Source organism: Mobula birostris, chromosome 11, assembly GCF_030028105.1.
Source record: "Mobula birostris isolate sMobBir1 chromosome 11, sMobBir1.hap1, whole genome shotgun sequence".
Classification (NCBI taxonomy): domain Eukaryota; kingdom Metazoa; phylum Chordata; class Chondrichthyes; order Myliobatiformes; family Myliobatidae; genus Mobula; species Mobula birostris.
The window spans coordinates 72,747,391-72,769,194 of NC_092380.1; the positions used below are offsets into that span (position 1 = coordinate 72,747,391).

Genomic DNA, 21,804 nt, shown 5'->3' on the forward strand with positions numbered 1-21,804 from the left:
CCTCTCGTCTCCACCTGAGATTCCACCAATAATGGTTGTATCATCAGCAAATTTATAGATGGCATTTGAGCTATGCCTAGCCACACAGTCATGTGTATATAGAGAGTAGAGCAGTGGGCTAAGTACACACCCCGGAGGTGCACCAGTGTTGATCGTCTGAGAGGTGGAGATATTATCACCAATCTGCACAGATGGTGGTTTTCTGGTTAGGAATTTGAGGGTCCAATTGCAGAAGGAGGTAGAGAGGCCCAGGTCTGTAACTTATCAATCAGGATTGTGGGAATAATGGTGTTAAGTGCTGAGCTATAGTTGATGAACAGTGTCCTGACATAAGTGTTTGTATTATCCAGGTGGTCTAAGGCCATGTGAAGAGCCATTGAGATTGTACCTGCCATTGACCTATTGTAGCAATAGGCAGATTGCAATGGGTCCAAGTCCTTGCTGAGGCAGGAGTTCAGTCTAGTCGTGACCAACCTCTCAAAGCATTTCATCACTGTCGATGTGAGTGCTACCGGGTGATAGTCATTAAGGCAGCTCACATTGTTCTTCGTAGGCACTAGTATAATTGTTGCTTTTTTTGAAGCAAGTGAGAACTTCCTCCCCTAGCAGTGAGAGGTTGAAAATGTCCTTGAATACTCCTGCCAGTTGGTTGGCACAGGTTTTCAGAGCATTACCAGGTACTCCATCAGGACCTTCCGCCTTGCAAGGGTTCACTCTCTTTAAAGACAGCCTAACATTGGCCTCCGAGACAGAGATCACAGGGTCGCCATGTCCAGCAGGGATCTTCACAGCTGTCAGCTGTAGTTATATTCTCCCTTTCAAAGTGGCCATAGAAGATGTTGAGTTCATCTGATAGTGAAGCATCGCTGCTATTCATGCTATTGCGTTTCACTTTGTAGGAAGTAACATCTTACAAATCCTGCCAGAGTTGTCATACATCCAATATTGCCTCCAATCTCATTTAAAATTGTCGCTTCACCCTTGAGATAGTCCTCTGCAAGTCATACCTGATTTTCTGGTACAGACCTGGGTCACCAGCCTTGAACGCCACAGATCTAGCCTTCAGCAGATGACGTAACTCCTGGTTCAATCACGTATGTAGAAAATGGAGGGATAGCGACCATGTGCAGGCAGAAGGGATTAGTTTAATTAGGTGTCATTAATTTAATTAGTTCGACACAATATTTTGGCCAAAAGATCTGTCCCTATACTGTACTGTTCTATGTTCTAAAGATACTCTAAACACCACACTTTTCAGAAAAAAATTAGATATCAAAATGTTAGAGGATATTAGGGCAAATAAATAAATCATCAGAAATTTTAATAGTTTAAACTCTACTAGCAAATAAACACTCTAAGAACAAGCAGAAGCTCAGCAGTAAAGTTTTTGAGATACCAGACTAATATCCAAGGTCCTGGATTAATTCCAGACAATGAGTTCAAATTGTAGCATCACATCAGGAAGAAATTAAATAATGGAAATGAAGACTATTCGAATGAAAAGCTAGAGTGGCCATGATATTGCTGGATTGGATTGTAAATATCCATTTGGTTATAAATATTCACAAGAAACTAAGTCTACTCTTCTGAGTTGGTTTCTGCCTACAGTATATGTAACATGAGAGATATAGTAATGTGATTGACTTCTACCTGCCCTCTGAAATATCCGGACAAGCCATGAAGTTCAAGGGGCATTTGTGGATGAACTATACATGCTGCTCTTCTAAGACATAGGAAAATGCAATTTGGGCATCAAGTGAAGACTAATCCAGAGTAAACCCGTCCAATGTCTGATTTTCATGTAACCTTCACAACTCTGCACATTTCTATTAATTCCCTTCAGATTTTAACACTCAATTACACACTAGGGGCATCTGCAGTACTCATTTAAACTCCCAGCTCTAATTTCTTTGGGATTTGGAATGAAATGACAGCATCCAGAAGAACCACACAAGGTCAGAGGGAGATATGCAAACTCCACACAGTCTACAAGAGGTATCAGAAATGAACGTGGGTCACTGATGCTGTGAGACAACAGCTCTAATGGCTGTGCCACTGTGCCAACCATTGTCAGTAATATCAACCTACAGTCTATAAATAACTATAACTTGGTATTTGGACCTAATTGCTAGGGTTGAGACCTGGGCTCATAAATTGCAGCTATACTAAACATCAGGATCATTTCTGTTAATGGAAGTTATCATATAAAGAAGTTTAACGATGTTAAAATAGAGCGATGGCTCTACACTAAACTGAACACCAGATCCTCATAGTTAAATTTCTTCCCCAATTATCTTGCTTCCTCTCTAGATTTCTAATCACACTTTTCTGGTTTTGTTGGCTACTCTATACTCCATGGAAACAAATGCTCAGTTTCTCTTTGAAACATTCAGCTGAGTCCATGGCCAACCTAGATCTAAAGATGATGGTCTGAATGTACAAAGATGTAAAATTCAAATGCAATGAAATCCAGTTCCAGCAATGTGTCACCTCCAATATCACTTAGCCATTATATTAGTCCCCAAATGATAAAAAGAGAGAGAAAAAATAAATAGGTTTCACGTAGAGTGCGAGATTGCTGTAGCAATACACAATCCTATGTAAACCATTTTAGGGCCTCCACTAATCAAACTTTATGATCACCAAATTAAAACTTGTTTGTTAATTTTAGTTGATAAAAACACTGAAATAAATAATGATGGTGATAATGGATGGTCAGCTATAAGTTCAATGTGAAGAGGGAGCTAACTAGATGCCTTCTCCCAGTTTCACTTTCGTGGTAATCTGTGTCTTACCTGAAAATTCATTAAAGTGGTTTCCAATATCATAGGCTTGGTAGTTGTACCCGGCGTATTCATAATCAATGAACTTTACATCTCCTAAGAAAGAGGCAATATTTATCTGTTAATATTTATTTAATGAACTTCAACTTTTAGTCCAACTTTTAATCTAAAAGCAAAAAAACACACAGATGTTGGAAATCTGATATAAAAACAGAAGATACTGCTTATGTTTGACAGAAAAGCAGAATTAATGTTTCATAACATGATGTTTCATTACAGTCATTCAACATTTCTGTTGATAGGTCATTGGCTAATTTTCCAGCTTTTTCTATTGTCATTTGTAATAAAAGTTCACCTCACAACACTGAATATATTTTTCGGATTGAAGCCATGCGTACATTCTTTAACATCATCATGACCTCCACTTTTGTTGACAGATTTATTGAGTTTAGTAGGAGTACAGTCCAGTTGTTCTCAGAGCCTCAGATACCTCAGATAAGCAGCTGCCATAAGACCATTGAGCCATATGATATAGATGCAGAATTAGGCCATTCAGCCCATAAAATCTGCTCTGCTGTTCAACCTGGCTAATTGTCTTTCTCAACTGCATTCTCCACCTTTTCCCTGTAAACCTTAAACCCCTCACCGATCAAGAAGCTATTAATCTCTGCCTTAAGTACATTTAATGCCTTGGCTTCCACAGCACCCTCCCCCTACCCACCATAGCAACAGATTCTACAGATTCACCACTTTCCTGTTGAAGAAATTCTCAATTTCAGTTCTAAGGAGATACCCCATTATTCTGTGGCTGTGCTTGGATTCTAGACTCTTTTACCAATGGAAATATCCTCTACACGTGCACTCTATCCATGAAATTATATTGCAACCAGGAGCTTTGTCTTATTTCAACCCATGCCCTTCCCCAAACAAAAGCAATAAAGTCAACACTAACAAGCCACATACTGAGGAAGGGTCTAGGGACAAAACGTCAACTGTTTGTTCATTTCCATGGATGCTGCCTGACCTGCTGAGTTCCTCCAGCATTTTATGTGTACTGCAGTGGATGAGAATAGTTAAAACTGCAGAGAGTAAATTTCCCTAACTCATGTTGCCTCAAGGTTAAGAACCTCGAGTTTGGCACTTCCTCCCAAAAGTGTCTTAGCATTTTGTCGCAAGGTTGCAGATCTTGGAGCCAGGGCCCTGTGGAAGAAGAGACATTAGAATGGAGCAGAGTGAAAGTTGCATAGTCATAGAGATATTCTCATCAAAACCCAATATTATTAATGTTTTTGTAGATTGTTGTTTTATCATTGAGATATACATATCATATAAAGATTGTGGCATGTTTGGTTTCTTTTCCATGACACCAGGAAAGCAGAAAATTTCAGATTTCTTTCTCAGTTAGGATATTCTGTTTAGTTGTGAGGAGCAAGTTCAGCTGGACAGTAGGAAGACATTATGGATTAACTATTTGATGGGACAAGATTTGAACCAGCGTGTCTAATTTCAATGAGAACGTAGTGGATCCTCACAAGAATGTAATCAAACAAATATTAATGCTGAACTCATTCGAGCTTTACAGAAGCTTGATCAAAAATGTAGCTTCTAAACCTAAAAGAAGGAAAAAGAGACTGTAATATTTAGGGAAAAATTATGGTTTCAAAGGCACAGTAGTTAACAAGAGGCAAGAGACAACCATGATGAGTAAAAGGCTGGAGGAGATCACAGAGATATGAAGGAGTAGAACAAAGTAAAATTGAGATATCAATTGTAGAACCTTCTTTTACAAACTTCCCTTGAATCTACTGCTCTCCAAGGATTAATGCAATATGTCAGAGAAATTGTCTGAGCAAAAAGAAAAAAAATACATCCAAGAGCTTCTGCCAATTTCAAGATATGATGAGAAGTCATTACAAGCGAGTTCACATCAGCAGATTCCTTTCAGCTAATATGCTGAGGCATATAGAAAGTGGCATTAATGTTTCACAGAGTAATACGCAATATATGGGCCAAAAACAGAGAGGGGAACATAATCCCTTAATGGCCAGTTATGATGAGAATTTATATACACAAGTAAATTATCTTGTAGTTAATGTACATGCTATGTTCCTTGTCTGTTCTGATAAAATAATGTATATAAACAAAGCCTGTAAATGCACAGGCCAAACTGCTAAATAATCAGATCACTTACAGACTGAATCCTTGATAATATGCAGACCATATGAAGAAAAGGGTAGTAATTTCTGTTCAGCACTAGGATATAAAATAAAAACAGAAGATGTCAGAAATCAGGCAGCAACTGGGGAGAGGAATGCAGAGGTACCATTTCAGTTTGATGGTCAACTGCTGAGAAGGGAGAAGAGCAAAGACACCAAACAGCACACCTTTGGTGAAGTGCAGACAAGACTGACTGTGCTGGTGGTGTGGTGCTGGCTGAGAAAAGGTGTAAAGGTACATTAAATACAGATCATCTGTCAGGCAGAGGTGTAAGGAGAAAGAGGTAAATGAGGACAAGAGAGAAAAAAAGCAAAGACGGAACTGTGAAAAATGGAATATTACCGATGCTGTAATTCTGAAGTAAGAGAATGTTGTGAATATTCAGCAAGTCAGGCACTTACTGTGAAGAAAAAAAATCCCGTGTGCAATCATGAAAGGAATAGATTTAATGAGAAAGTCAGCATAGTGTCAGAAAGATCCTGTCTCACAAACTTGATTGAGTTTTGAGAAAGTGATGTAGTTGATTGAGAAGACTAGGGCTGTGGATGTTGTTATTCATACTCTGTGTTTGATGAAGTCCCTCATGATAGGCTGGTCTATGGTATCCTTGAATTGAATTGGTAAATTAAATTCAAAATTGATTTGGCCATACAAGACAGAAGATAATGGTGGAGGGATGTTTTTCTGACTGAAGGTCTGTTCAGAAACGATCAGTGGTAGAACTCCTATTGTTTGTAATGCATATTAATTGTAGTTGAGGCCCTCCACTGGTCAGGGTCGACCATGGATGTTGTGTCCCAGGTGTCTACGTGATACACAAGCCAGGGCAGTACAATATGGAGAGCAAGCTGTTGCCCATGGATCAGGCTCCCCCTCATCACATGGCTGATGAATCCAAAGGAACAGCAGAGATTGATACAGTTTAGAACCAGTGGCATTACAGAAATTGCCCTTTCGCATTGAAATCAATGTTGGACTGTCTTAAGGACTCCATCTCTGGATTTTTCTTTGGAGTTTACTCCCAAATCCTTCTCCATAAGGTGGTATAGCTGCAAGCCGTCGAAGGTTTGAGATATGTTTTCCTTCTTCTATATGAGCTGCTAACCATGGATAATGAGCCCCATCTGCCCAAAGCAACTGGTTTTAAGGCACTAGTAACCCACCTTTTTCCCTTCTCCTGCCAGTAGAAATGATTCTGCCAGGCTCAGTAGCTTAGTAGCTAAGCCAAGCATGAAGGCCAGGAGCTGGACTTGGTTGTCAGAGACAATTTGAGATGCACACCATTGGGAGAATATAATAGGTAGTGGAAACTTATTCCCACTACACGCCCAGCTGGAACAACCTTAAAGAACCAATATAATAATAATATATATCAATGATTGGATGAAAATGTAGGGGGTCTGAGAGGCAAGTGGGCAGATGGCAACAAAATTGGTGGAGTTATGAGCATGAGGATTGTTGTCAAATGATGATGCAGGATAAAGCTCAACTGGAAATTTTGGCATAGAGTGTGTAGGTGCAGATTAATTGGCACACATGTGAGAATTATATTTTGGACAGACAAAAACAAGAAGTATACAGTAAATGACATACTCAAATATTCAAATCCTTGATGAACTTAAGCAAGTCAGGCAGCATTTATGACAGGGAACATACAGTCGACATTTTGGATTGACAATCTTCATCAGGACTGGAACAGAAGAAGGCAGAAGACAGTAAATGGCAGGACCTTAAGGAGCATTGATGTATAGAAGTCCATAGCTCCCTGAAATGTGTCAACATAAGTGAATATGGTGATAAAAAAGGCATCCGACATTGTTGCCTTCATTAGTTGGAGCACTGAGTAAAAAAAGTTGGTAAGTCATGTTTCAGCTGTGTAAAAATTTGGTTACTTCACATTTGCAGTATTGTCTGCAATTATGTTTACATTGCGCTGGGTATTCACTGTCCAGGGCAAGTGAGCATCCTTTTTGTCAAGCTCAGCTCTCCAACATAGCAGCTAAATGTTTAAAGACAAAGAGTTGTTTCGGAATAAGTTAAACTTCCAACTGATATTCTTTGCTTCTTGTTGCAAACAGGAGCCAGTCTTCAGTTCTTAATGTACCTAGGCTGAGTGCTCAATGGATAAAATATAAGACAATGGGGTTATGTTAATTGGTCTGTTTCAAACCAGATAACTCTGGCTAACTTATTTAGTTCAAGGAAGACCAGATTGATACTATCACCTATGATATCAGTTAATAGTTGGAAGGTTTGTCAGCTCAAACAATCAGCTTTATAGCATTAATTGTAAGAATCTCGGAATTCTGTCTTCAGAAGTTTTTAGACCACTTGTGTAAAAAGGTACAGGATCTGAAAAAAAAATCACATGTGGGTGAAGTCACCCAGGTGGTGGAAAAACACTATAAATGTAGAGAGCAGTCAATCTTGTTAGGAGTGCAAAGAACAGCAAGAAGAATGACAAATACATGAGGTGACTAGAATCCATTCCTCTACCTTCATTTTCTGTGACGGATGATTTCTTTGGTTGTAACTCATTGTTATGTCTTTTTGCCTTATTGGAATTGTATCTGTGTTTTGGAAATCATGAGTAATTTGAAGAATTTTGTCGGGATTTAAACATGTATCACTAAAATTAAATCAACTGCTTTTAAACTACTTTGTTAATTGGAAGTAGCTCCTCCTTAGTAGGTGGGGTGGGCATTGGCAGTTAAACTCACTGTGGTATATAAACTAGTCCTTGAAGAGTAGACAGCTATATTATAACTTCCCTTTAGTGGGGGCACCCATAGCTATTGATATTGATAGGGTTTAAGATCTTCATTTGAATTTAGAGTGTTACAGTCAGCAAACCCAATATCATCACAACAGCAATGATATGAAGGCTTTGATGAAGGTGCAGGAGAAGTTCACTGGGATGTTGCCTGGGTTAGAATGCATTAGCTAAAAGGAGCGGTTGGATAAGCTTGGACTGTTTTCTCTGGAGCATTGGAGGCTAAGAGGTGACCTGGTAGAAGTATATTAAATTATGAGAAGCATAGATAGAGTATTTTCTAGGGTGGAAATGTCAAATAGGTTTAAGGTGAGAGAGAGAAAGTTTAAAAAAGATGTATGAGGCAAGATATTTTTACACAGAGAACGGTAAGTGATGGGAACGCACTGCCAGGGGAGGTGGCAGAAATAGATACGATAGCAATGATTAACAGGCAGTTGGGCAGACTCAAGAACAGGCAGTGAGTTGAGGGGTTTAGACCATATGCAGGCAGATGGGATTAGTTTAGATTGGCATCACAATTGGCACTGATATGATAGGCAATAGAGCCTGTTCTTGTGCTGTACTTTTCTGTATTTCTATGTAACATACTGTAGAATAACAAAAGGCAATACACACTGACAAGTTTAATTAGGGCTCAAGAACAAAGAGATCCAACCCCTTAAATATGGAAATCTTTGAAGATGCAGCGAGTTTACTAGAGTATTGAAAAAGTATAACATATAATTGGCTTTATAAATATAGTCATGTGGTAAACAAAAAACACAGTAGTTTTGCTAAGATCATTGGTTGGGTTTCAGCTGGAGCATTGTGCCAAGTTCTAGGCATCACACATTAAGATGTCAAAGCCTTGGAGAGAGTTTAGAGGAAATTTAGTAGCATGTTACCAGGATGAAAGACTTCGGCTATATAAGGTTGTTAGGATTCTCCTCCTTGAACCAAATCCTACACTCCACAATGGAGCATCGCCTGTGAGGTGTGATCTGCTGCACACATCGGTTCAAACCTGAGTGCCATGGAACTCTGTATCTGTGCACTATCGAACACAAGTGCTGGCTGCCATTGCATTACTAAGTTACTTCTCCCTTCCAGGATTTCATGTCTTCTGTGAAACATTTTCAGATATTCTTGAGAACATTGGTAATTGGTTAATATTGTTTACTTTTCTTCCCATAACAATATGCATGGTAATGTTAGCAGTTTGCGGTTTAATAAGAAAAATGTAAAACTTCAAAGGTTAATTTTAGCTGAATGTTATTCTTGGAAATAGGCACTATTTGGGATTGGAGACAGCATGGCATTGTGAGACACTATATCAATCCAAGCATTGCTATTTTTATTCAATATTTATAAAACTTACCTTTTGCTTCAATGTAGATGATATTGTTACACAGTAGATCATTATGGCACAGGACCACTGGGGATTTAATCTGGGAAAGGTGTTCTTTGAGTAGTTTAATTTCACTGACAAGAATGTCAAAACTTGGCATATCATTCATGTTGTCCACGGAACTGAGGATTAAAAAAAAAACATTAAAATGTAGTTAAGTGCAGAAAGCATTCTGGAGTGGCAGTTGCTTGTGGTTTGGATATCTGCATATAACATTTAAGAAGTATTAGCATCTTGTATTTTCCCATCAGAATGTGCTTTTACAGAATATTTTCCGGAAATATATATTCATTCACAATTGGAAAACAACACCATGCTTTCTGACCGTTTGTTCTATATAGGAAGTACCAATCAAATTTGTAAAGATATTTCCGAGGTTACAATATTCCATGGTCCAGCGTAGAAAGAACTAGATTTTACTTCCTCAGCTTTAGTCACCATAAGGTCAATTTTGTCTGTTCAGTTAATAAGCTGATGGCACTGTTTGTTATTGTAGTTATTTGTGTTTCAATAGTTTCACATCCATCCATTCATACATATAGGAGTCAAATTTTTCCATATTTAGTATATTTAGTATTTCAATAATATTTGAGTAATCTTGTATATACATTGATTACACATTCTTGTTCATTTACATAATTAATTACATTAATTATAATTATATAAAAATACATTATGTGTATTCATTAATCATGTTACCACGTGACATGTCTGTGCCTCTTGAAACTAAAGACAAAGTTACACCTGCATTCCCGGACTCCTGTGTTTTCTTTTGAATTAATTTAACGTTTTGAAGATCCAAACATAACAATATGTACAAGTACATGTATGAATTACTGACTTTTCTGTTGTTTATATGATAATATTCATTGATATAGCAGTACTGCTTTACGCAGCATGGCAGAATTGTACTATCAAGATGATGTTGCTTTATGGAAATTGTCCCACAAGTCACTGGCAGTCTGCTCAGCTGTTAGTTAGCAAACAAGGCCGTGTGGAACTTGGCTGCATGTGGTCCATGTAGAGCATTTCTAAGGAGCAAGGAAAACCAGTCAGGTTCGGCATGTCACTGCCTTAGGGATAGTTCACAGTGTTGGCTGACAATATAGAAGAACATTCTCAGATTTTTACACACAGTTTGAAATCTACAGTACTCCCTCATGTAAATGCAAAATATTGTATTATATTGGTAAGATTTATTTTAAAAAATGATGACAATAGCTCAGAGTTACTACAATGTATTTATAATTAGCAATGTAATCAAAATATAACGAGTAAAAGAGGAATTGGAATTTTAGGAACTACATACTAGGCTAATAGCCTTTCTCTTGTGGATGTTATTCAAATTTCATAATTACAGCTAAGAAACTTGAAGTCAGTTAACTAAATCTGTAAAGGTATTCATGAAGCTACTATATTTTCATAACATTTCTTTGATTTCTTGAATGTCCATCAGTGAAGAAGATCTGAAATTTTCCTATGCGTGTCACCAGATTTGGATCATCGCATTTGGTTTTGCGAGCCCAGCATGCTACTCTGTTTTCAAGGTGGCAGTTCATCAACTCCTTATCAAAGCAGTTACAATAAGTTGTGGTCTTGCCAGCAAAGCCCCTATCCCATGAATGAAAGTAATGGGCTAAGAAGTAGAGGTATTTGTAGTAAGCTTCCTATCATTAAACCAATAGAAATTGTTTCATTATTTTACTTTCCATTCATGTTAAAATTCAAGTTAAAGTCAGTTTTACTGAGCTAAAGCTGGTTTACCAAAACTGTAAAGCAAACCAATATAAATGAAGGGGGTTGATGTTTACAGGTGATTTGTTCAAGCTGACACAAAAGACCTGACATGATGTAACCAATTACATGGTTGTTTGCTTCCAATTTGTATTTTGTGTAACTTAGTTTAGAGATTTGGGGCTAAAACTGCAACATTATTAGAAAAGGGCTGACAATCAGCACATATTCACAGGAACCACTGACTAAACAGCAAATCTCACTCTTTCTTACAATGACAGTCACATTTTTCAGAAGAAGTTAGGCTTTCTATGCCTGCCTATTTGTTTTATACCTGATCATTGCTGAGCAAATTGTGCTTTACACTGAATGAAAAAAAAATTAGGAAGGAGAGAAGGAAGGAAAACAATATTTGTTATCATGGTCAAGTAACACCTGAACATATTAAGGTACTTTGTCCCTTTTTGGTCTCAAAGCTGCATTATACAACGTCAGTTACTGCCTGTTATGCCGCTGGGGTTTAGAGCAGCAATGAAGGTCGTCCAACTCTGACTGTTCTTGGCCATCTTCTCTATTCTGCCACAGGAGTGATTCAGGGTCCTCATTTCTGCATCTATGGCTTGTCACCAAGTTGACTTCTGCCCTTCAGAAGTCCAGTGAAGTGCTATTGTAATGATCAAGTTGGGCTCTCTTCTCATTAGGTGCCCAATCCATCTCTAAAGTTTCCTCATGGTGATCGTGACCATGTCCTCTTGGTGACACTGAAGGACTAGGGCATGGTTGGAGATCTTTCTGGCAAGAAAATATGGAGGATCAAGTTCATGGTGTGGAATGATGGCAACTTGGCAAGGTCATTCCCTGTCGTGCACCAGTATTCTGACCCATACAAGTGTGTGGATGGAACACAGCTCTGGAAGGGCTTCACCTTGATGTGGATGCTGCATTTATTTGATCCCCATGTATTGCTCATTGATCTGATGATGCTTCTAGGTTTGCTGAGTCAGCACTGGGTGTTGTCATTTGTTCCACTGTCCTCCTGAATGATGCTGCCCAGGAAGGGGAATCTGCCTGTGTTTGGTAAGTCATGCCATTTGCCTTGATGGGAGGAGGAGACTCTATATTAAGGGTTGTGGTCTTGGTCATTCTCTGGCTGACTCTGAGACCACCCATCCACCAAAGCTATATAGGCGCTGAGTTTTCTCTTGCATGTGCTGTTACGTATGTGATATTAATGTGAGGTCACCCACAAAGTCAAGATCTTCTAAAGTAGAGAGTAGAGTCCACCTAATGCATCTCTGCTTATCTTTCATTGTTTGACTCATAATCCAGTCAATCACCAGGTTAAATAATATCATCAAAATCACACCGCCTTGTCTGACTCCTGTTTTGACTTCAATGCAGAGCTTCAGATAACTTGCTTTTTCTGTGACTCGATATCTGAACTATCCATCTCTGCTGTAAATCATTCACCTATGATATAGGCTCAGTTTTCCTCTATCCATTTGTATAGCCTGACCTGCTGAGAATGCTCCACTCTTCTGCATTTCACAATTTTTATGTTCCTTCATTTGTGTTCTCACTTCCTAAGAACTTTCAGTTTTTAGTTATTTTTTCATCTCTGTTTCAAACTGCTCAATAAACGATCAACCTGGGATAACCTATGCAACTTATTTCGACAACAATTCTGGACTCGCTTGGTAGATTTATTTTCTTTCTCCCCTCCCAACCTTCCCTGCCTCTCTGCATATTAAAATTAATGTAAACAAGAGGAATTCTGTAGATGCTGAAAATTCAAGTAACACACATCAAAGTTGCTGGAGAACGCAGCAGGCCAGGCAGCATCTCTAGGAAGAGGTACAGTCGACGTTTCAGGCTGAGACCCTTTGTCAGGACTAACTGAAAGAAGAGCTAGTAAGAGATTTGAAAGTGGGAGTTTGAAAGTTTGAAAGTGAAAATGGCATGAATATTGACTTCTCAAACTTCCGCTAATGCCCCACCACCCTCTCGTACCCCATCCGGTATTTATTTATATACACACATTCTTTTTCTCTCTCTCCTTTTTCTCCCTCTGTCCCTCCCACTATACCCCTTGCCCATCCTCTGCGTTTTTCCCCCCTCCCCCTCTTCTTTCTCCTTGGGCCTCCTCTCCCATTACCCTCTCATATCACTTTTGCCAATCAACTGTCCAGCTCTTGGCTCCATTCCTCCTCTCCTGTCTTCTCCTATCATTTTGGATCTCCCCCTCCCCCTCCCACTTTCAAATCTTTTACTAACTCTTCTTTCAGTTAGTCCTGACGAAGGGTCTCGGCCCAAAATGTCGACTGTACCTCTTCCTAGAGATGTTGCCTGGCCTGCTGCGTTCACCAGCAACTTTGATGTGTGTTGCTTAAGATTAATGTGTTTTTTTTCTCTCTCCTACTTCTAACAGTTTTCAATCTGAAATGTCCTCTCTGTTTCTCTGTTCATAGACGTTCCCTGATTTGCTGTGTTGCCAGCATTTTTTTTGTGTTTTTATGCTCAACTCTTGATTGCTGTAGGGTGAGAACTGCAATTTGCTTGACAGTGTGCTCCTCCAACAATGAGTATGAGTTTCCATACGTATCTGTAGGACCACCCTTGGGCAAAAGTCATTGCTGTTCGTGTTGACTGAACTACTTGATTGATAAACAAGTAGATCTACAAATAGATCCACTCAGATGAGATTAGATTGGTTTTATTTGTCACAGGTGCGTTGAAGCATACAGTGGAATGCATCATTTGTGTCAAATCAGATTAGTGAGGATTATGTTGGGCAGTCTGCAAGTGTCTTCACACTTCCAGTGCCAACATAGCAAGCCCACAACTCTCTAACCTTAACCCTTATATCTTTGGAACATGGGAAGAAGCTGCAGCACCCAGAGGAAACCAACACAGTCATGGGGAGAATATGCAAATTCCTTACAGAGGGCAGTGGGAACCGAAACCCTATCCATTATCACTGGCACTGTAAAGCAATCCACTAACCATTACGCTACCTCAACGTCCTCATTTGGAGACCCATCTGAGTTTCAGTACTACATGAATGAGTGAAAGTAAAGGATGAGGAAGTTGTTATTCTGAGCTGGTAATCTGTCACACATTGCACAGATGAAGTCTTGGTGCTGCCAATATTTATCTCCAATCCCATTAGATGAGAAGAAAACAGATTACAAGGAATAAGGGGGATGCAAACCAATTTCATCCACAGCCATTGTGTTCAAATAGTTAAATATTGCACATCTTCACATAAAACCAAGAGCAAGATTTGCAAAGGATACCTTTAAGAATATAACACACATCAATATAATGTAAAGTCAATGTAAACTGGAAGTATGATCATATAGTGCAGAAGGTGCAACAGTCAATTTGCATACAGCAAGCTCCCATGAGATAATGATGAGTGACTCTGATGTGTCGAGAAGTGCCAGCTGAATGTAGTCTGCTCACCAGGATGGACTGGACTCCTGTATCGGCATACGGCACCATTTGACCAGGAGATTTGGGGTGGGCCTGACGAGGCTCAGTTACAACTTGTGGCTGAGCCTGCTCGTGGACCTGCTGCAAAACCAAGGCTCTGGGACAGGAGAGAGTGGAGCAGCTGCCATAAGGCTTGAGCCAGAACCAATCACTCGGGGAGCCAGAGGAATCTCCTTTCCTACCATGGATTCTTTCTGTTCAGCTGAGAGGGAAAACGGACCTCCATTTAACACCTTGTCTGAGAGATGGCTCCTCAGATCATACAGCACTCTTTCAGTACTGCACTTTAGTTTTGATTTAGATTTCTGAGTTTAATCTGTAGTGGGACTAGAACCCTCAACCTCACTCAGAGGCAAGAGGGCTGCCAACTGAGACTTTTAGTGGCCAGTTTCATAAAATGTAATTTATCATTTTAACTTTCACTAGACTGCTCAGCTGAATTTGTCAGACAGGAACTTTATTACAAAATATCCAGACTTACTTTACTGCCCTTACCTAATTTTCTTTTCTGCCCAACGACAGATGAATCAAGAGATCGTATCAGCATTATATTTTCAATTTTAAGGCACAGTAAAACCTGGCCAATTTTGTTGATAATAGAATTAATTTTAATGTCTTTCTCCTTTACACAAAATTATCAGACAGCAATTTAAACCTTTAAATGCTTTTAGTTTTTATATTTACAACAAGTGTTTCATAAAGTATTAAATACAGTTGTCTGAATAATGTCAACTGAGGTCAAGAGAAGGAAAACAAAATATATTGGGCGGGTATTCTGTTGGTTTTGCAGAGATTATACACACAACCTCTAGAGGTGAAATAAAACTGGAATTTTGATATTTGACATGAAACTAAATTCTAAAGCTAAAAAGCAGAACTTCATTTTAACTGATGAATATATAAATCTAGCTACTTTCTAAGCAGTGCTGTAATCCTGGTTTATTGAAAGGGAGGTATGAAAAATCCTCTGTGTGCCTCAGCGTCAATCTGTGGCTTATCAAACCTTAAATACCACTGCAAAGTGGAGCTTGTGCACAAGTACTGAGATATCTACTGATAACATTCAGTGAACTATTTTAATGCAAACTTTAACCTGTTGTAAGACAAAGTAATTTCTCAGAAAATGTGTGATGCAAAGGAATTTCATACCTGCACATTAAACAGTTGTACAATGATTGTCACCACTGAACAATCTGAACTCATAGGAGATGATAATAGTTGTTTGTGATGAAAAGATCTTCAGTAATTTGTTAGTCTTTGAACCCTACTGAAATTCCTGCAAAAAATCCTGGAGACTGAAGCCCCATATTTTGTTATTTTCTGTAGCAGTGTAACATTTTCACACAGTCCTCTTAAGTGTCAGAAGTGCAAGAAATTATACATTTTATTTTTGTGTCTCTTGTGACTTAATTGAATGCCATTAACTCATAACTGTGACCGAAAGGATGACTAACTAACGCAAAGTGCTTGGTAACATTTTGAGTTCATTGTCTTTGTATGTTCAATGATCCAGAAAAAGAATATATCAGGGAAGGATGCCAGAAGATAGATTACTGACTTCCCTGGTGAATTGACATCAAAAACAATCTAGAGAAAGAATCGCCACAAAGATCAAGCAAGCTCTCTGGTATGAGCTTCTTCTACTGAGATGCCTGATGGTGTCGGACATCAGTTCAAGGAGATCCCTGGTGTCCAATAAGTGTGGTGTCGGTAAGCTGCCAGAGCATCCAATCATATGAAAGAATTATCCTGGTCAGCAAACTAGGGCACATTCCATAATTAGCTTTTTAATCACTGAACTGTGCCAAAATTTGAATTATATTCACCGTACAACACACATATCATGAGCTAATTAAAATATAAGAAACAATTACATTAAAAACCTCATTTTTGAAATATCCATTTAAGGAACTGTAATACACATGCCAAATATTAGTTTTTCTAAAAGTCCAGATAGTTTGCAAAGCAGAAATTATGGTTTAGCATTCCATTTAAATCTCATGCATATATTAGACTTTCAGGATATTTTAGAATTTTTATATTTTAGGAGAAGGCTCTAGATGTGCCCCAGAAAGATCCGAAGCCATGCTGAATCATTGGGCCAACTCTGGAATTTCTGCAACGTGTTAGAAATGCAAAAATCCTGCCTTTCCTGTTGCTTTGAGGGATCAATGTGAGTCGTAGCTTTTCCATTGTTTCTATCATAAAATCCACTTGAATAAAACTGAACTGTAATGAGTATACGGATGAATACAGGGGAATGCATGTAATATCTGATCTACTGCTGTGGGTGAAAATGCCTTGTTAATGAGAGAGGTCAGAGGAGAATAGCCAGAGCAGTTCAAGCCTACAGGAAGGCAACAGTAACTCAAATAACCACACATTACAACAGTGGTGTGTGGAAGAGCATCCCTGAATGCATGGCACATCGAAGCTTGAAGTGGATGAGCTACAACAGCAAAGACCACATACATATAAAAATAGACACAGTGGCTACCTTATTAGGTACCTCCTATATCCAATAAAGTGGCTACTGAGTGTATGTTTACATGTATTAGGAAATTGCTGTAGTATGTTGGTGCTATGTGATAAAAGAGCAAGGACATGCCACAATTATACAGAATAAAGAACTATATTAAAATAAAGTTAGAGGTACGGATAGGGAATAAAATGTGCTTCAGTACATAAATATCAGCATGTATTTACCATGGAAACAGCATTGTAAAAAGTGGTTTAAAGTGTTTACAATGCAGTATAGTGACTGAAGAGGGTGATGAGAGAGGGGTCTACATAAAATGGCTGATTAACTGCCTGGGGGAAGAAACTTCTAAGGTGGAGTGAAGTTTTAATTTTAATAGCCTTACAGCACTTTCCAGAAGGGAGCTTTTGGAAAAGGCAGTTTGCTGGGCGGGTAATGTCTACAACGATTTTCCTGCCAGCTTCTTTGTCCTGATTGCATACAAGCTGTGCAGTGATGGTAGACTAAATACATATACATCGAATACAGTGATTAAATGTTGCACCTTTCAGTGTTAATAAGGAGCATTCTACTCCAGTTAATTTTGAATAGATGACTCCAGGATATTTAATTTGATTATTGAGACTTTTCCGAAACTGCATAAATAAATAGAGACCCACTTGTTCCTTGACTTCTGTGTGTTCACCAGCCTGATTTTATTATTATTCAACAGACAATCTCAGTTAATAATGTGAGTACAAATAGAACAGTGATCAAGGAAAGTCAGAATATGCCTGGATATCAAAAAGGTAAAGTTACTTGAAGTTGTCAGATCTTAATGAAATTCCACAAAAAAAATCATCAAATGTTGAATTTGATCAATCTACTGGTATTGAATATTGCTGTTTTCAAGCTTCACATGAATGCCTAGATTGACCATGGCAAATGTACTGATATTAATTTAGTAAACACAGTTACCGTTATATAATTTGACTCTGGAGGCTCATGGAAATTATTAGCATAATTTTACCCATCCATTCCCCAAGTACACATCACACTGCAAGAATTCCATGTTCCTATTCATTTCCTGGTTTCAAGGCTAACAAAAATTATAAACATAAAACTTTATAAGAGGGCATTTTAAGCAAATAATTATCTTTAGAATCGTAGAATTGGTTCATAAGATATTTGCACCCCAGGATTATTTATTTGACTTGTTGAAGGAAATAGTAGAATGAAATATCTTCAGCCTCTTTCTGTTGTTTAAGACTTCTGGGGCAACAGTTAGAGAGTGTTGCAGTGTTATATTGAAACCTAGGGTACAGTCAGACAGAATTAATTTTGAAACTAATATAGGGTTTTCTGTTCCCTATCAGAATCTGTGACTAAAATAATTATCTGAACTCCTTTAATCAAACAGCTCTAATATTTAGCTTTTTAATATTCACAGTAAGGGTCTACAAAACAGCATACAAATGCTTCAGTTATTGATATGGCTCAGTAATTCCCAAATAACTTCCTGGATAATCTATATCATCCGATAATGATGTACACTAGGCAGAGGTTTTCATCAAATTCAGTCTCCATAACTAGTTTTGCCTTAAGCCTTCATTTGTTTTGGGGAATTTATGATTGAGAAGTTTAACTCATCCTAACAAACATTACATTATATAAACACTAGCTTAATTGGCTTTTAAACCAATGGCAAAAGCATCCTCTTCAATTACAATGAATTGCCACTGGGAAATAGCATCCAGAGCAACCAGTAGAGATGTATGAAATAGCGGGGCTTTATAAATTAATTTAAGTATTCGTCTGTGTATGTACTGCCTTTTTGGGTGCAAGGTAGTTAAAGATGAGCTCTTAGAATCTGGACCTTAAAGTGTGTTTTTTAATGATCTCGTTTGAAGTCAATGAACATACTCATGCCTGGAATGAAGAGATTTTCCAGCTTGAGAATCCAATGTCCACTTCAAACTCTCTCATATCAGATCAAGTCAGATTCAAGCTGAAGTTCTCTGATTTGCTCCAGAAATGTGACTCTCCTGAGGAACACTTTTATTTCCCAAGCCAGTCTTACTTATAGCCTTTGAGCAAGACTGGGATTTTGTGTCAAACCGCAGCTACTTTGATTTGATGCCCCGGAGAAAAGATGTATTGAGGAAGTGGAAAATGTGATTCCAATTCATTTCATTTGGGACCATTACCTCCCTGGTGTCTACAGAAATGCTCATGGACTGATATTTCACTTTAAAAAAATCACATAATAAATATGTATTCATCTCAATGCTGTCATTTTTAACCTTTGTTTGTATCCAATCTTGTATACTTTGTTTACATTCATCTCATAAATTAAGGGACTTGAAATTTACTCACATAACAGAATGAAAAAAGTGTTAATGTCTGTAGATTCATGATATTTGATTTACAGATTAATTTAAGAATTGCATAAAGTTCATGAAGTATCAAGGCAGACAGATAATTAATTAATTTCTGTAATATTTCAGTGTAGCATTAAATTACCAAAGAATTTAATAGCGAATAATACATTTGTCACAAAGCAAACGGAAGAATAGGAACACCCCAGGATTATAAGCAGATTATGTCTGCTCTAATTTTGCATGCTAGAAATCCAAATTAACAGAAAATATTGGAAATATTCAGTAGGTCAGCAGAAAATATAGAGAGAAAGAAGTCAACCTTTCAGGTTGGTGATCTTGCAAAGAAATATCCAATGTTTCTCTAACAAGAGGAATTCTGCAGATGCTGGAAATTCAAGCAACACACATCAAAGTTGCTGGTGAACGCAGCAGGCCAGGCAGCAGCTCTAGGAAGAGGTACAGTCGACGTTTCAGGCCGAGACCCTTCATTAGGACTACAGTCTTCATCCTCAATGCAGACGTTATCACAGTTGACCCCTCTTACTCAACATCTGTGCCATTCAAGGCCAGTATCATATTCGGAGGGTGGAAATCATTACTGACCAAAAAATTAACCTTGCCCATCCATCCCTCAAGCATTAGTCACTGCTAGAATTCTATATCTTTCTTCTTTTCCTGGATTACTGGGCTAACAAAAATCATTAACCCAATTTTCAGCAAATAATTAGCCTTTCAATTTTGCCTTTTCCAAAACACGCATAGTCCAAACTTGAATACACATCATTGTTTTGTTGCCACTGTGTCTAAAGATTGCACTTTTCAAATTTAGCACCACAAAGAAACCATCACCTTCTCAAAAATGATTAGTTTTCTTTGTTATCCACTGAGTAAAATTGCACTAACTTAAATCTAATTTCACCAAGCAAACAGTGACTTTACAGTCGGAGGAAAGAACTCTTTCCCAGAAGGCAGTGCTGTTCATAAGGATGCTCTCTCGTTAGGCAACTCTCACAAATCAGCAAGACAACAATGAAAAACTATTTTAATTTGAATGGCATGCATTCACAGCTGAGGTAAATCCATTTCTTCATTGGCAACTTGATATCAACAGAATCACTTTAAAATGATCCAAATTTCATTGAAAGAATGAAGATGCCATTGGTTAGAGAAGTCTAATGCATCTTAAAACAATAATACCTACTTCATTCATTGCCTACTCTATGTAATAAAGCAATAGTTCATAAGGAATATGGAAATACTTGCATAATGATTGCATACATACACAGTTCCATTTGCAAGTCACTTGCAAGAAAACAAAGTGATTTGCAACAATATCAAAACAGACATCTCTCTTAAAGAAAGCTAAAAGCCTACACATTTCACATTACATTGATCTGTATATTTAAACTTAAGGTAGAATTTACATATCACGTTGTAGTATGAGTGGTAAAATAGACAATGAAAAATGCATGCCTTTTCTAGGGTATTGGTTGCATTTCAAACTAAGATTTTGGTGAAATATCTGTTAGCAGTTACTCCCTATTCTCAGCTGCCAGCAGTTCAGAAGGAGAGAAGAGTAAGATATAGGTATGTGCAGAAGATTGACATATAGAACATGAGTTAATCTCTGCAGGATAAGCAATCTTTCTTTTCACTTCATTGCCTGCTCTCCTCCACATACCAGGGGTTAGCTTTAATGGATCATTAACAGAAGACCACATTTATCTGTTTTGATGTTTTCAGTCAGAAATGGTATGGAAGATAAAACTATAAGACATAGGAGCAGAATTAGTCCATTCGGCCCATTGAGTTTATTCTACCATTCAATAATGTTTGATTTATTTTACAATATCAACCCCTTCTGCTTCCTCCCTGTAACCTCTGATGTCCTTACCAATCAAAAACTGTCAGCCTCTGATATAAATACTGTATACCCCATGACCTGGCCTCTACAGATGTCTGTGGGAATGAATTCCACAGATTCACCAATATCTTCCTTCTTGTCTCTGTTCTAAAGGGACACCCATTTATTCTGAAGGTGTGCTCTCAGGTCATATTGAAAAATTCTCTCCAAATCCACTCTATCTAGGCACTTCAATATTCAATAGGTTTCAATGAGAACCATTGTTATTCTTCTAAAGTCCAGCAAGTAGAGATCCAGAGCAGGCTAACGTCTTCATACATCAACCCTTTCATTCCGTAGATCATTCTCATAAATCTCTTCTGGTCCATTTCCAACGTGAGCACATTCTTTCTTAGATATGAAGCGCAAAACTCCTCACCCTACTGCAAAAACTGTATGTCTGATCGAAGTCCTTATAAATCCAGACTTTTACTGTATATAAACTTTTCGATGATTTTAAGTTCCCTGGCCCCCACTGCTTTATTTTCACCATGGATGTCCAGTCCCTATAACCATTGTCTCCCACACCGTCACCGACTTTATCTGCTCAGGGGATCTCCCATCCTCTGCTACCAACCTTATAGTTCCCACACCTCGCACATCCTGTTTCTACCTCCTACCCAAGATCCACAAACCTGCCTGTCCTTGCAGACCTATTCTCTCAGCTCGC

General features: G+C 38.2%; 1 protein-coding gene across 1 annotated transcript in view; it reads right to left on the bottom strand.

Annotated features, from left to right (window-relative positions):
• LOC140205533 (ethanolamine kinase 1-like) overlaps positions 1-21,804 on the bottom strand; it is a 524,152-nt gene that overhangs the window by 209,294 nt on the left and 293,054 nt on the right. The window contains exons 4-5 of the mRNA XM_072273152.1: positions 9,134-9,285; positions 2,796-2,879 (exon numbers count right to left, since the gene is read on the bottom strand). Of these exons, the coding sequence (XP_072129253.1) occupies positions 2,796-2,879; positions 9,134-9,285 (236 nt within the window). The remainder of the gene's footprint in view (positions 1-2,795; positions 2,880-9,133; positions 9,286-21,804) is intronic.